Source organism: Lissotriton helveticus, chromosome 2_1 (genome assembly GCF_964261635.1).
Source record: "Lissotriton helveticus chromosome 2_1, aLisHel1.1, whole genome shotgun sequence".
In the NCBI taxonomy this organism is placed as follows: domain Eukaryota; kingdom Metazoa; phylum Chordata; class Amphibia; order Caudata; family Salamandridae; genus Lissotriton; species Lissotriton helveticus.
In genome coordinates, this window is record NC_136059.1 from 295,680,175 (window position 1) to 295,695,519 (window position 15,345).

A 15,345-nucleotide genomic window follows, 5' to 3' on the forward strand; every position below is an offset into this window, starting at 1 on the left:
TCTTCTAAGCAAGTTTCTCCTACCTCGTCGTCGAAAAAATCTACATCGTTGACGACAGACTCGACGATGGTCCCGTTGTCGACACTTCCAGTGACGATGATTGCTACACCAACGACGAACTCATCATCGACTGCAACTCTGACGACGACGACTACCATCTTTTCATCAGAATCCTCGTCGACGACAGTGGTTCCGTCGACGTCGTCTAAGACCATTTCGTCTACGATGCGGATGACAACTTCATCCGTTCCTGTCATGTCCTCATCGACGCCGCAGATGCTGCTACCGTCAATGAAGTTGGCGACGCTATATCCCACGCCTGGTCGTAAGCGTCCATCTAACTTACAGCTTACCCCTGTGTATCCGTTGACGACGTTCTCGTCGATGACACTGGCAACAAGGCAACTTTTGCAAAATCCAGCAATGGTATCACCTTTACCAACCTTTTAAGAAGAATCTGATGACAATGGAATGTTTGGGCCTGCTGATAGTCCTTCTCAATTACATGTCACATATCAGGAGAAAGACGACGAAGAATATGAGGGATACTACCAACAAGAATATCACCCTCCTCATGCAAAAATTCAGTACATGGAACCAGTTAATGAACCTATGGTCTACCTTCCTGTTGCTTTGGTACAAGACCGTCAGGATTTATTACATGACTATCGCACACACTTTCCTTCAGCACCTGTTCCTCCACCTCCGCAGCCACCACAGCCTGCTGCTTCTCCACCACGTACCTCTGTACCTCTATTTGCATCCTCCCTTGCGGGAGATACTGGTGTGCGCAACATCATCAGGATACTTCTGATGAAGGAGAAATTGAGGACAATCAACCTCAAAAGGATGGACAAACAGGAGATGAATGGGAAGACTACGTCATAATAAAACCGGCGTCTCCCTCTCCGCAAATGGTAGAGTCTCCACCAGAGGATATCGTCGGCTTTCATGCCTTATTAGAAAGAGCAGCGTCGCGTTTCCAGCTGTCGTTAACGGTAAAGCAATCAGACTGCTTTTTCTACGATTTCAAAGACCTATCTCGGTAATCTGTTAGGTCTGTACCCATTGTAGACCACATATTGGAAGGAGGCTTAAAGGTAATGAGGACACCGGCCACAGTTATCCCTGTCTTACCCATCATCGACAAAAAGTATAAAGCTCCGGAGGATGCTCCAGCTTGTCTAGTAGGACATCTAAGCCTGACTCCGTTATCTCTCAGGCCGCTAGACGGAGATCGAGGAAACCACTAGCACCCATCACTGCTCTACCTGACAGAGACGGGAGGCGCTTAGATAACATCCGAAAAAGATTTACAACCACATCAGGTGCAACTGTTCGTACTGCCAACGCTCTTGCAATTTTAGCCAGGTACGATCGGCAGATGTGGTCGGACATTGCTCATTTCTTAGATTGCCTTCTAGAGGATAAGAGGATGGAAGCAAGGAAAATCCTGCTTGAGGGGGAAAGATCTGCATCCAAAATTATTGATGTTTCTATGGATATTGCTTCCTTAGCTTTTCGTCAGCTTGCTGGAGCCGCTGTCCTGAGACGCCAGGGTTGGCTGAAAGCAACTATGTTCCACCCTGAGGTGCAAAGCAAAATTTTGGATATGCCATTTGATGGTGAAACACTCTTTGGCAAGCATATTGATAACGCTTTGCAGACCATCAAAACAGACACAGACACAGCTAAGGCTCTGGGAACACTACAATATATAAAGACACCCTTTCATGGAGCACGTGGCAGAGGAAATTATTCTTTTCGAGGAGGTTACCAAAGAGATCAGCCTCAGACTTACACCTGTTACCGACCTTCTTACCAACAGCAACAACAATATCGTGCACCACCAGATACTGCCTACTCCAGACAACCTAGGCGAAAGCAACAAGTTCAGCCCAGAGATTCGGGTCGGAAACAGTGATGACGCTTCACCTCCTGCCAGTCTTTTTCACTGAAGAAAACCCGTGGAATCTCACACTTTAATGTAAATGCAATTAGGGGGGGAACAAAAGCACACAGCTTGTTATCTCTTCACAGGTACTTAAGAGAGGCTTGCTTTTGACATTGTTAGGTCCCTTTATGTAAGTGCATGAACTGTAAGAATGTCAGATGTTTTGGTCTGTCCCAGTATTTACACACAATTTAAATAGCACTATTTTATTTCTTTTATTGCGCTACGCATCCAAATGCAGGGAGTCAGACCGATTTACATAACATACAGATTGAAAATAAATCATGCAAGTGTGTAAATCAGTGTACAAGATGTGTTGCGTGAATCAGTGAAGGTTAAAAGGTGTAGCAGTCACATATCCTACACTCTATTAAAAGGCTTACTTTTTATGAACTGCAAGTAACGAAAGGATTTGTGTTCATAATAGTAACCCCATTACCTAGCTACATTAAAAATAAAAAAAATTCACTCACCTGCATATTACATGCTTTGCAGGTACATTAACCTACTATACTACTTTGAGTCAGATCACACAAAACCGAAATCTCTCAAAGAAATACTTTAACCTCCTGGGCTATCTCACCGATTATTATTCCCTGATATTTACTGGGCGTCTCTGCAGCAGACGTCTTAACCCCATAAAAATATTAGAAAACGCAGACTTTGTAACCTATTAAGCATAAAAGATCTACCAACATGCTCCTCCATGTTGCCAATTTTTTTGTGGCAGGGTTTTAAAAAATGTGCAAAATTAGTTGAGGCCCAGATTTTACATCGGGATTGCGCCACTTTTTTAGCACAACCCCAAAGCAAAATCAAATTTGTTAGATCTCATAATGCGCTTAAATGCACTCATGATATGTGATGTCCCTTACTGTGATGCCACGTGTGATGTCCTGCATTGTGACATCACAGGCTGTGATGGCACACACCATGATGTCACTTGCATACTGACTAACTAGGTTAGTCCCCTGCCCCCCCACGTGCTGGAGCTGCAAGAATTAAATGCACATTAAACAAACTTCCAAGAGAAATGCAATTGGAAGTTTATTTGAGGTGTGTTCACTTTATTGAAATCTGCATCCTGCAAACGAATTTCACATCTTGAACATTTAGCTCTGTGCTTGTGGTATGTTAAATTGACTTTCCTTGGAAATGGAGAGGGTATTTTCATTAGACCCACATGTTCCCATGCACAAATATACTGAACAGTACAATCATATCTCTGAAATACAGGAGTGAAAAAGTCTAAGGGGAACTGTAATGGTGGGGATGTTTGAATGGCCTTTTAAAATAATTATGTTTCTCTCTGATTGAAAGGGGGAGGAAGAAAAATAGAAACTATGACAGTTCTGTGTCTGGGTGTGTTCTTTTTATTTACCGCATGTCTGATAGTTACTTTTATGACTTCTAAGCATCAGTATTCACAACCCCCGCCATCATCAATGGTGAACAGACATTTTCGTTTTAAAGACCTGTTTGGTTGGAAATGACAAGTGCTTTTGGGAAAGTTGTCAGTTACTTAAGAAGTGCTTACTTTGGATTCTAGAGCGGAATCAGCGTATAACACTCAGTAGATTATAGAAGTTCTAGTCACAGCGTTATGAAATGTGCACAGAGTCTTTCACATAAACCCTTTAACCCCTTCCACGCTCATGACGAGCTGGGCTCGTCATGGTGTAGCCTCCTCGCACGCTCATGACGAGCCCAGCTCGTCATGAATAATGGAAAATGGGCAATCCCAGCACAGGGGGGGAAAACGCATAGCAGCCAAGTGGTTAAACTGAGTCAGGTTTTAAAATTGTGTGCCACAACACTTAACGCAATAAATCTAGACTTGACAAGCTTTCTATGCTCATCATTTAATATATTTCTCCATTCATGTTCTAAAACATTCCTAAGCAGCGTAAAAAAAAAATTGTCTTCATTTTCACTTACCTTGATTAGGCGGGGGAGGGGCGTGCTTCTAACTCCGTGGATGAGGTGGAGACCGGGATCAAGCCCCCTCTTCTGACTTACGTAAGCCACAGTCTCCCTGTAACAATGACCATTGACTGAAACCAAAAATGGCGAAGAGTACGAAGAACAGCTGATCGTTCTAACCAAATTGAGGAATGTTAATTTTAGAGATAATCCTCCCTTATGCAAAAGTAATCCCAAGTTAGCATCCTCCTCCCCAGGGAGCTGGGATCCATCCTAGCCACCAAGGGCACCTCTGGATAGAGAGGAAACCCTCTGGCCAAGGAAGCAGGGGTCTTGATCTAGCACTGCAGCTGAAAGACATCAAGATCACTGGTTTGAAGTCCTATGTTGGTAGCTCCAAATGACAGTGGAGATGCTCAGGAGGGGGATGAATGCGCAGGGCAGCCCAAGGGACAGTGAAAATGTTGAACACCAGGCGCCTATTGGCCTGTAACCACAGAGGAGAATGAGGACATTCTCCGGATCTGGTCAGACTGTCTGCCGCAAATATGAAATATCAAGGGCCAGGCTAGCGCAAGACTCCTCCACTCACGCGCATAGTGGTGTGCCTGGAAGTACGCTGCGTGCGCGTCACTGCTGGAGCACGGGGGCTTGCTAAAAATAATGCCCAGGGCCGTCATTGGTAAAGCTTTCACGCGCTACAAGATTGACGGCTCTGGGACCCACACTACACAGTGCGCCGTGCGGCGTACAACACCACCACTATGCTAGGTGGTGCAGCATGCATGTGCAAGCAGGTGCGCTTGTACTTCCGTACATGTGTGGTGCGGTGCTACTCAGCGACGGCCGCTGCACGTGTGGGTGTATGGTGGCCGGGTGTACTGCCGTCACTGTACTGTTTCCCCCAGTAAATCCAGGGCTGGCCACGGGTGTCGGGCCACCAGTGCTGCGCAGCTGCCGCCAGCCGCCCTCAAAATGGTGCCGCCTGGGGCGGACCACCCCCTCCCCCAGTTACGCCACTGGGAAAAGGTTTCTACGCTCACTTTTTCCTGATAAAAAAGAAGAAATTGGGGGAATGGCATCCCATTCTAGACCTCAGGAAGCTCAACAAATACCTGCTGAAGAAATCCTTTCGAATGATTACTCTTCAGGAGCTATTGCAGCTTCTGAACCATTCAGATTTTTTAGCAAGCCTACATTTGGAAGATGCTTACTTCTCATGGTACCTCACGCTCGTCTAAGGATGAGACCATTTCAAGAGCCGTCGGACGCCCAATGGCTTCAAATGACAGGATCATTCGACAACATAATTAGGATAACTCTGATCATCATGAAGGATCCACCTCAAACATCGAAAATGTATATGTTTCTCTGTGGCAGGCTCTCATTAGCAATTCTAGGTCCTTTCTTTCGGCCTTCGTTTAGCTCCATAAGTTTTCACCAAGTGCCTTGCTCCCGTGACAGCATTCCTACGGCTGAAAGGCCTACAGATCTTCCCATACCTCACAATTTGTTGGTGATAGCCCCTTCTCTTCGTCAAGCTTTTGAAGATATCTCTTTCTGCCTACAGCTCTTCCGCTCTCTAGAGATGGCAGTCAATCTTCAGAAATCCATTCTAGCTCCTCATCTGTTTACGTTTCTAGGAGCAACACTGGACACTCTCCAAAACAAGGCATTCTTATCAACAAAGAGACTGAACGCCATCCTATCTCTGGCTCACGATCTCTACAAAAGAAAGTGTGCTTCTGTCCGTCTCCTCAAACCCTTTCTCGGGATGATGTCTTCCGCTATTCTCATGGTACCTCACGCTCGTCTAAGGATGAGACCATTTCAAGAGCCGTTGGATGCCCAATAGCTTCAAAAGACAGGATTATTCGACAACATAATTAGGATAACTCTGATCATCATGAAGGATGCACTTCTTTGGTGGCAATCTACCAGCAATCTCTCTCTGGGACTGTCATTCCTTTCTCCTCTTCCAGAGTTCGTTCTAACAACATATGCATCTTTGGAAGGCTGGTGAGCACATCTGCAAGACCTCCAAATAAGTGGCAAATGGAGTCTCTCTCTCTTTCCAAAATGGTATACATTTTTGGGAGCTACGGGCAATTTTTCTAGCCCTCCAGTCATTCCTCCCAAGGATAAGAGCATCCTCAGTCCTCATACGCATGGACAACACCACCTGCGTGCATTATCAAAACAAGCAGGGAGGAACAAGATCTCTGATCCTATCCTGGGAAGCTCAAATGATATGGGAATGGACAATAAATCATCAAATAACTGTCAAAGCGGAGCATCTCCTAGGAATAAAGAACAACCTAGCTGACACCTTGAGCAGGTTAAGTCAATCAAATCACAAGTGGGAATTCAACCAACTGATTCTCAACCACATCTTCCAGAAATGGGGAACACCCAACCTGGACCTATTTGCGTCTCAAGGGAACCAGAAATGCCGGTTCTTTGCCAGCCGGAACCTCAGATAGGGCCATGGGGAAATGCGTTTTCGATAAGATGGTCAGGAATCTTTGCATACACTTCCCCCCCCCCAAATCCCCTAATCTCCAGAGTGCTATTAAAAATGAAATGGGAAACATGCCAACTCATCCTCATTGATCCACGTTGGCCTCGTCAGCACTAGTTCACAGAGCTACTCCTGCTGTTGCAATCCAGACCTTATCGCCTTCCTTTGTCTGCCACCCTGTTTACGATGATCAAAGAACAGATCCTGCATCCGCACCCAGCTTCTCTTCAATTGCATGCCTGGATCCTGAGTTCAATGAGTACAAGGATTTAGTTAGCCCTTAGGATTGTAGAGATATATTGTCCAGGGCAAGAGCTGAGTCTACTCCTAAAACATATAGACTGAAATGGAAACGTTTTTGTTCTTGGTGCCTTTGCAGTAACACTCACCCAGAGCAAATTTTGCCTTATCTCTTGTCTCTGGTAAGATCAAGTCTGGCGTATGCTTCCGTAAGGGTCCACCTCGCTGCCCTCTCTCAATATAGACGGACGTCCGACGCCTCTTCTCTCTGCTCTTCTCCCATCATCAAACAGTTCATGAAGGGCCTTTTCAGGACTTTCCACCTATTAGGCCTCCTCCACCAGAATGGCACCTTAATGTGGTCCTTTCTCAGTTAATGAAATCACCTTTTGAGCCAATCCACAAAATAGAGCTCAAGTTTCTCACATCGAAAGTAGCTTTGCTTCTCGCGCTTACATCTGCCAGGCGAGTAAGTGAAATTCAAGCCTTCACCATTAAAGAGCCTTACTTATGCTTCACAGAGGACTATGTGATGTTACAAACAAATCCCAAATTTATACCAAAGGTACCATCTCAGTTTCACCTTAATGAGCCGGTAATTCTGTGCACTTTTTTCCGCATCCTTCGTCACCGGCAGAAAAATCTCTTCACTCTTAAGATGTAAAAAGATGCCTTAAGTTTTACATGCAAAGGACAAAGCAACTGCGCCGAACGGATCAACTTCTAGTATCTTATGGGCCTGTAAAGCTGGGGTCTGCTGTTACAAAAAGAACTGTTGCACGATGGATCGCTGCTGCTATTCAATTGTCATATTAAGGCAGGTAAACTGCTTACAACCAAGACCAGGGCGCATTCTACAAGAGCAGTGTCCTCTTCTGCTGCTCTTTCGCTGGTGTTCCACTAGACCAGATTTGCCGTGCCGCTACCTGGTAGAATGTTCATACCTTCACGCTGCACTATTGCCTGGACATGACAACTTATAGCGAAGCAGCACTGGGACAGGCAGTCTTGCGCCATCTATTTCAATAAGGTAAGCCTCTATTATTAGAGGTATTTTATTCTTGTGTGTGTGTGTGTGTGTGTGCATATATATATATATTATATCTTGCTACGTAGTATCTTATTGCTGTTTTTATATTGGCATATATGTTATAACCCACCATCCTTTAAGGGTCAACAGGTATATATTACAGTATTTTTATACATGCATGTTTATGAAACTGCTAGCTACTCTGATTCAAGCATGTGAGTCTATGAAAGATCCAATACTGGAGAAGAAAATGAGTTACTTACCTGTAACTACGGTTTTCCAGTATTGGTATCTTTCATAGATTCACATGCGACCCACTCTCCTCCCCTGAGAGGCTTCCCTTGTTCCTCAAGGTTTATAACTTTTGCTCGAAAATCTGAGGAACCTAGCCTCTCTTGGGATTGTTCTAGAGGGTGCCGTCACCTGATTGGCTGTTGATTAATTTGGGTTCTTTTTTTACAAAAGAATGTGGATAGGCTATTGCAATGACTCTTCATTGCATGGTAGCCTATAGTAGTTTTATCTACTGCTTTTATATGTATACCGTGGGCCTCCCCCTACGACGACAGGGATGATTCAAGCATGAGAACCTATTAAAGATACCAATACTGGAGAACCGTAGTTACAGGTAAGTAACTAATTTTCTTTTGGCGACAGGTATTAGTACATTTTAATATATATTGAATTATTAAACAACAGTGGTTATTCTCTTCTTTAAATTAGGCAAACAGTTCCATCATGTGACAACTGTCATAAGTGCCGGTGTTGACAATTTAGTGCTAGTGTCGTGCACTGGAAAACACTGGCTCAAATTAAACAGTTGCAGACCCACTCCCAGGAAGGTATTGCTTGGGTATCTATCCTAAGATGAGGAATCTGCATCTAGAAGTCTCTATCAGATTAGCAAAGTACTTACCTTTGGTAACGCCATATTTGGTAGAGACTCTATCTAGCTGCAGATCCTTACCGACCGACCCATCCTCCCTGCTCTGCAAACAAATTTCTAGGTTCAAGGCTGTTTTCCTTTCGAGGTCCTAGTTTTCCACACCAGTTTTCAGGTTTTTCTTTGTCGCTCAACACTCCTTGCATGGATAGTTGGGAAAAGAAACTGACGTCAGTGCACCGGGGTGGAGCCTATGTAGGCATCTCACATGTCACATACAGTGCCAACGATTCCACACGGAGAAAAGTAACGCCACCTACCGATGAACAGGGGTACTACTCACTTCCTGGTTCCAGTCTGATGCCTGAGGAAAATTATACGGTAAGGAATCTGCAGCTAGATAGCCTCTACCAGATATGGTGTTACTGAAGGTAACTAACTTGTTCTTGGTAGCTTTTGGATATTACAATTAGAGCACAGAAGGTTATTGGAGTAACCCGTGGCTTTGGGTTTGAGTTTTGTTTTCTTAGGGAAGAGGAGTGAATGAGGTCGAAGCATGTAGTTGTGTGTGACAAGGAGAGAATTAATGTCATCTGAGATGTTGGAATGAAGTTGGCCAAGCCATGCTGGAGTTGAAGTGAAGTTCTAGAAGGATATGGAGGTGGTGCATTTGGGTTGCCCTTCATGAAAAGTATTGGTGCATTTTGAATTGGTGTAATGTAGAGGTGCTAGGAGTCAGCTGAGTGAAGTTGAGGCAGACAGCATTTTGGCAAGATTATCTGGAGGTTACACTTTGGTTCTGTGGTGTGGGAAATCCAGTTAGGTCAGCAGGATGGAAAGGCTTGTGTGAGAAATAAGGTTTGTAACGTAAATCAGACGCACTATAGATGAAACAGTGAAAGACAGACAGGAGTGGGATACCATTGAGTAGGGTGAGGAATGATATAAGTAGGCCGAGCCATCTTGCGAGGGAATGGTATCAGAATTGACATTTTTCGTCTGTGATGTGAATAATGATGTGGGATGGGGAATTGCGACATGGTAAAGGCAGTAGAGGAGTGAGCACAAATTGATACAGTGAGAATGAGAGGCCGGTACGAGTAGCTTTTTTTGTGAAATGGTGTTTATGTAGTAAAGTTTACGAGCTCTAAAATGTACCATTTTACACAAATCCGTTTTTTTAGAAAATTGAGGTTTTGTGTGTGTGAAAATATAATAGGATATTAATGTGTTGACGCTGTAGTCTTAATAAATCTTTGATCTCAGGTTATATTTTCAGTCTCATATATACGTATGTGGTGTTGCTTGTCTTACTAAGAACACATTGTCCAGTTTTATTCACATATTATATAGGCAGGTACACTGGAATTATGCGATTGTGCGGGCGTGTTATAGAATTATAGAGTTGCCACATAATCCATCGTCTGACGCGTAATCTGCAGATTTTAACAAAAAAAAGTTTTGTTTCTAGCTCAAACGGTAACAAAATTATTAAAAATGCAGTGACATGTGTTGCCGCGCGGTGGAAGGCCCTTTGTAAAGCTGGACTAGTCACCTTTCTGTTTATTGCTATGTTTGGGTTTTAAACTTGTACTAATGAGGTGCACTATGAAGTATAACAAAATGTGCTGCATTATGCTGCGTAATTTACCTTTTCTTGCTGCATAATTTACTCAACCCTGCTGCATAATTTGGCCCTTCCTTCTGCATAACTCCAGTGGCCATGAATACAACTAAAAATAAGCATACTCTATCGCTTGCTATTATTAATCTACCTAATTTATGTTTTATAAAATATGAAAAATTAATATTGAATAATTGCAACTGTTTATTTTACAAAACGTGAAAAATGTATATTTTAAGAATTGCAGAAGAATAATTGCCACCGTATATTTTATGACACGTGTAAAATAAAAATTTAAATAATTGCAGAAGAACAATTTCGAAATATTCAAATTGTGAAAGACTAGTTTGACTGGCATCTTGCTCTCGTCACGCAGGTTCTATATGGTCAGCTACTGCGAGCGCAGTAACAGGATAGCCGTCGGAGGCCGCCACGGATCGGTGGCCCTGTATGACATCCGGACTGGAAAATGTCAGGTAAATAAATCATTGTGATTTCCTGTCCAGGAAGTGTGAGAAGTTATTGAGAGGAGAGTGAGAGAGACTGGCTGCCGCTGCATCTCTCGACTCTCCGAGCCGCCGGAACATTATGGATAATGCTGAAGGGATCAATAGTTTAATGAAGAACTCAGTCTATGGAGCCTGGTGTGTCGATTCACTGGAACAGCGCGCGCGCGCGTCAGAGGAGCGTACCTTGGCGCCTGCCTTGTTCTGCACATGCAAAATCTTTTCAGCTGTGTTCCCCCTTATCTGATTGCACTTTAGGGTCTTGGTGATGTCATCTTTCATACAAAAACAATAGAGAGAGCAAGGATTATGTTCACCGGAGGGAACGGGGAGTACTCCTGTACCCCTGGATACAATAGTAGAATAAACAAATAGAGGAGTACCACCAATGAGAATTCACAAGTTGCTGTAGGGGTGGACGGTTTTCACAAGGTGGAGGAAAACTCTTTTTATTAGAAACCCCTCACTCATCACCTAGTGATGACATGCTTCATCATCGGGGTCCACCCTAATGACCTAGCGCCATCAGGGTGTGCTTCAACACCTGATTGCAGTGGAGCAGGTTGTGAGTGGTGGTGCGTGAAAAAAATGAAAAGTAAGTGTGTTAAAAATTGTCCTGGTTTGAACTTAAAAAATAAAGATTTTTTATTGGTAAGCAACTGGACAATGTTAAAATCGTGGCGAGATAAAATAAGGGCAGTGATGAGCCCGTGTATCTCTTGGGTCTATGTGTTGGGTCTACATGTTTCAACCTTAACGGTTATGATCAACCAGGTTTTCGTCAGGACCTCAAAACCAAGTTGGTGGATGGTCTGCGTCCCCTAAAAGACGCACCCACTCCTACCACATGGGACCACTGGATGGCAAAAATGTGCCCGTGGTATTAGCTCGCTCCACAATGGGTGAGCTATGAAAAAATCAAAACACCTGTAAAAGAAAATGCGGACATTTGTCACAAATTGAGCGTATTTACAAGCCTGTAACGTAGTGCAGTGCTTCAACGTTGTGTCTGCATGCTGTCACACCCTGTTACATGGTGAATTCAATGGTAGCATCATACGTCTAGTGTTACCGGTGTTGGGCTCTACTCCAGCATACTTCTAGAGGAGGGAAGTGATAGTGCACAATGTGGGGCGGTGAAAATTACCCGCAACTTGCACACAGAAGGAGTGTTGTGATTATTTTTCTATTCACAACTTTCACGCAGTACAATGAATCATCACCGCGTGATACTAGCTCGCATACTGACTAGTTGGTGCGAGGCTATATCCATTTCGATAGTGCATGCATTGTCAAGGTAAACTGTACAACACAGAACAAAAAACAAACACAGTACAGACACATGACTGACAAAGAATATATATAAAACCAAGGCTCACTCTCAATGGAGTGTTCAAGGACTTCATGGGGCAGAGGAGGTTACCCTCGTAAATAAACGTATTCTGTAAAAGAATAGTATTTTAAAGGAAGACATTAATGCGGGCAAAGAATGGCTTAAGCGCATCAAAATCGTGTCCTGTGTGCGCTCGTGGAGGCGCTAGTTGAAAAGACACGTCCTCAGGGAAAAAGAGCTTCTCTACTTACAGTTTGATGCCGAGGAATTCAGCTTGTAACCTACTGCCTGCACCGCCCCGTTAGTAATGGGCTTGGTGAAGGCGGGAGTAGATAAGCTGCAAACGCTTCCGTGATGGGCGTGGTTAAGCCGCGATCACGTGCGCGGGAGCCCGGCAGAGGCACTGGGACGGTGGCCTCATTAGATCAAACAAATACAGTAATATCGAGAGTTCGAATCTCGGGCTGGAGGCTGAAGCAGATGACGGGCTCAAGTTACTACATTGATAGAGATAAAAGGACTGAAACCACTATGCAAAATTTAGTGACTATACAGTAACCAATCACTAAAATCACTGTCCAATTATTAGTGGTTGCCTCATAATCAGAGCGAGTACCCAGGCAGCTAAGGGGTGTTCTGAATTCGGACCCCAAGTAAAACCCCAATGTGGGAATATGAACGCAGCCCAATTACACGGCTATGATTACCGGGGAGTTTGGTAAAAGCCTTGGCTGATCATCATTACAGGAGTGCCAGGCCATGGCGATTAGTACATATTCGCAGAAGGGTAGGTTAGCCCATTGGGTGGCCTTAGGTAGGCAAGATGTTGCTTCAAGGACAGGGGGTAGAATCAGAGTACTGAGGCCCAAGGGATATTATCATTAAGGCCAAAGATATGAGTAGAAAGCCTGTAGACCCAACGTTGTTCTTTTTCATGTAGTACTTTTTGGGAGTTGGGTCCATTTGGAATCTGCTCGATGACGGTCCATCTCATATCGTTTGGTGTGTGGCTCGCACCCAGGAAATGGTCTGTTAACTTGGTGGCGTTTTTTCTGCAGCGTATTGTGCTGCGATGCTCGCAGATACGTTGTTTGACCTTCCTGGTCGTCATACCAATGTAGTTCTTACCGCAAGTGCACGTGATCATGTACACAACGTTGGTGCTGTTGCAATTCGTGTGTTTGCGCTGTTCCCACACTTTACCTTCTTCAAGATTTAGTGTTTTCGTGTTCTCCGTCAGATGGCATACACTACAGTCTCCACATTTGAAGTGCCCAGTGATTGGTGGCAGGTTCCATAATCCGGTAATGCTAGAGTTTGGGTTGCTAGTTGCAGTTTTTGGCCTTGTGTTGACAAGGCTGTCTTTTAAACTTGGTGCTTTCTTGTAGGAAAACAGCGGTTTGTCCCATTTGAGTGTGCCTGTGTTGAGGATTTGCCAATGTTTGTTGATGCTCTTGCTCACCCTGTTTGATATGGTATTATACGTTGTGACACACGTGAGAGGTATTGAATCATTCTGGGCCATGCTATCTTCAAGTAGGGCATCCCGAGGTTAATTCCTTGCTCTTTTTTGGCACTTTTCAATTACTCTGTTGGGATACCCTCTTTGTTTCAATTTACAGGTGAGGTCTTTGGCTTGAAGTTTGTAATCTGATAGTTTGCTACAATTCATCCGTAGTCTCAGATATTGGCCATATGGTAGGTTTTCTCTGAGCGGACGGGGATGGAAACTCTCGTACCTGAGTAAATTGTTTTTGGCAGTGGGCTTGAAATGTGTTTTGGTTGTCAATTCCTGCCCCTCTTTCTTGATTTCTATGTCCAAGAAGATCATATGTTGTTTATCAAAGGTGTGGGTAAATCTGAGGTGTGGATCTCGAGTATTGATCCAGATGGTAAAGTCTCTGAGTGTTTCTTCAAGCCCTTGCCAGATTGCCAAGACGTCGTCAATGTAACGACGAAAGATGTCATCTTTCCTCACATTTTATAGGACTATTTTCACATATAAGAACCATAGGCACTTTCTGTTCGAGGGCGCCAATGGTGTTTGAATACCACTGAGAGCAGCACGTGCTGTTGCCAAGTCTATCGCGGGAACACCAAAACCTGGGTTAGCCTCATTCCCAGAAACCTTTGTTCCGCTTTTGGAAGAAGTGGCACACGCTAATGTTGAAAACACGATATTTGCATCTGTCTTTTAGTATGAGGTAGTTCTAATCGGAAGCGTGTAGAAAAGAACTGTGAAATCAGTTAAAGATCGAGTCTCGTGACAAAAAATGTGGTTGGGTTTTAGGGAATAAAATTACTGAAAAAGACTCACGCTCCATAGAGCAAATGTTCAGATGGGTATGTCTGGTAGGTTGCCTCATTCAAAAGCGTGCTGCAGTGACACTGGGCAACTCAAGAAAATACAAAAATATAGGTTACTTGATTCAACTATCTGTTGGAGGTACAATTCAGTTACTGGGGAATATAATCTTACTATAACATTCTATGACTCTTTCCTTCTAAAACGTTTAATGGAAACAATTAACTTGATTACTGAGGTAAAGACTATAGAGAAATTAATAATTTTTAAAGTCACTGTTGACATAACACGTTTCAGTACACCAACAAGACCTTGGGTACAAAATGTAGTGACTGCAAAGACACACATATTAATGAATTAAGGAAGTGGATAGTTAACAGTTTTGATAAAGTTGAAGACTTGGTTCTTGAACTTTAATTGGAAAACAGGTATACAAGGAACCCAAAATACATAGAGTTAAACATTTTATGGAAACTTTAAATTAATTTGAGGCATCCTGCAGCTAATCAGATTTTAATCTCATAATTAAAGGTACTGTATGTATATTTTGTATATTGTTATATCTCGAATGCTTCAAAAGTATTTCTTTCTTAATTGAGGTAGGTTTTTTTGCTTGAGAAGCACTGCCTTGGCATGTGGAGCCACATCTGACTACTAAAGCTTTTATAGTCAGGTCTTTGGATAGACCTAATGCTAGGTTGGTGGAAGTCGATCGCCATTAAGCTCCAGGAGATGTTATGTTGTGCATAGGATGTTAGCTGCGTGGAGGAGAGTTTAGGATGACATCCTGTCCCAAGTATAGAGGTGTGGGGAACTGTCCAGGGTATAGAGATGAGGGGAATGTCCGTATGGCATCCAGCTGGTAGCAACTGCATTCCAGAGGATGCTCGGTTTCTGACATCTTTTACAAAACACCAAGTTTGGTTGATTTCTCAAGTTTGGGCTTAACGCATTCCGCAGATGTGTTTCAACATGTCTGATTGCTCATCTCCCATGAGACTTTTGGGTAAATCGGGTTTGGGCAAT

The 15,345-nt window shown here is 43.6% G+C and overlaps 1 protein-coding gene across 3 annotated transcripts in view; it reads left to right on the forward strand.

The window, feature by feature from the left end:
- Positions 1-15,345, forward strand: part of WDR7 (WD repeat domain 7) — a 1,349,682-nt gene that overhangs the window by 1,149,804 nt on the left and 184,533 nt on the right. For all 3 annotated transcript variants that reach the window (XM_078674853.1, XM_078674855.1, XM_078674854.1), the window contains one exon: positions 10,552-10,651. In XM_078674853.1, coding sequence (XP_078530979.1) covers positions 10,552-10,651 — 100 coding nt within the window. The remainder of the gene's footprint in view (positions 1-10,551; positions 10,652-15,345) is intronic.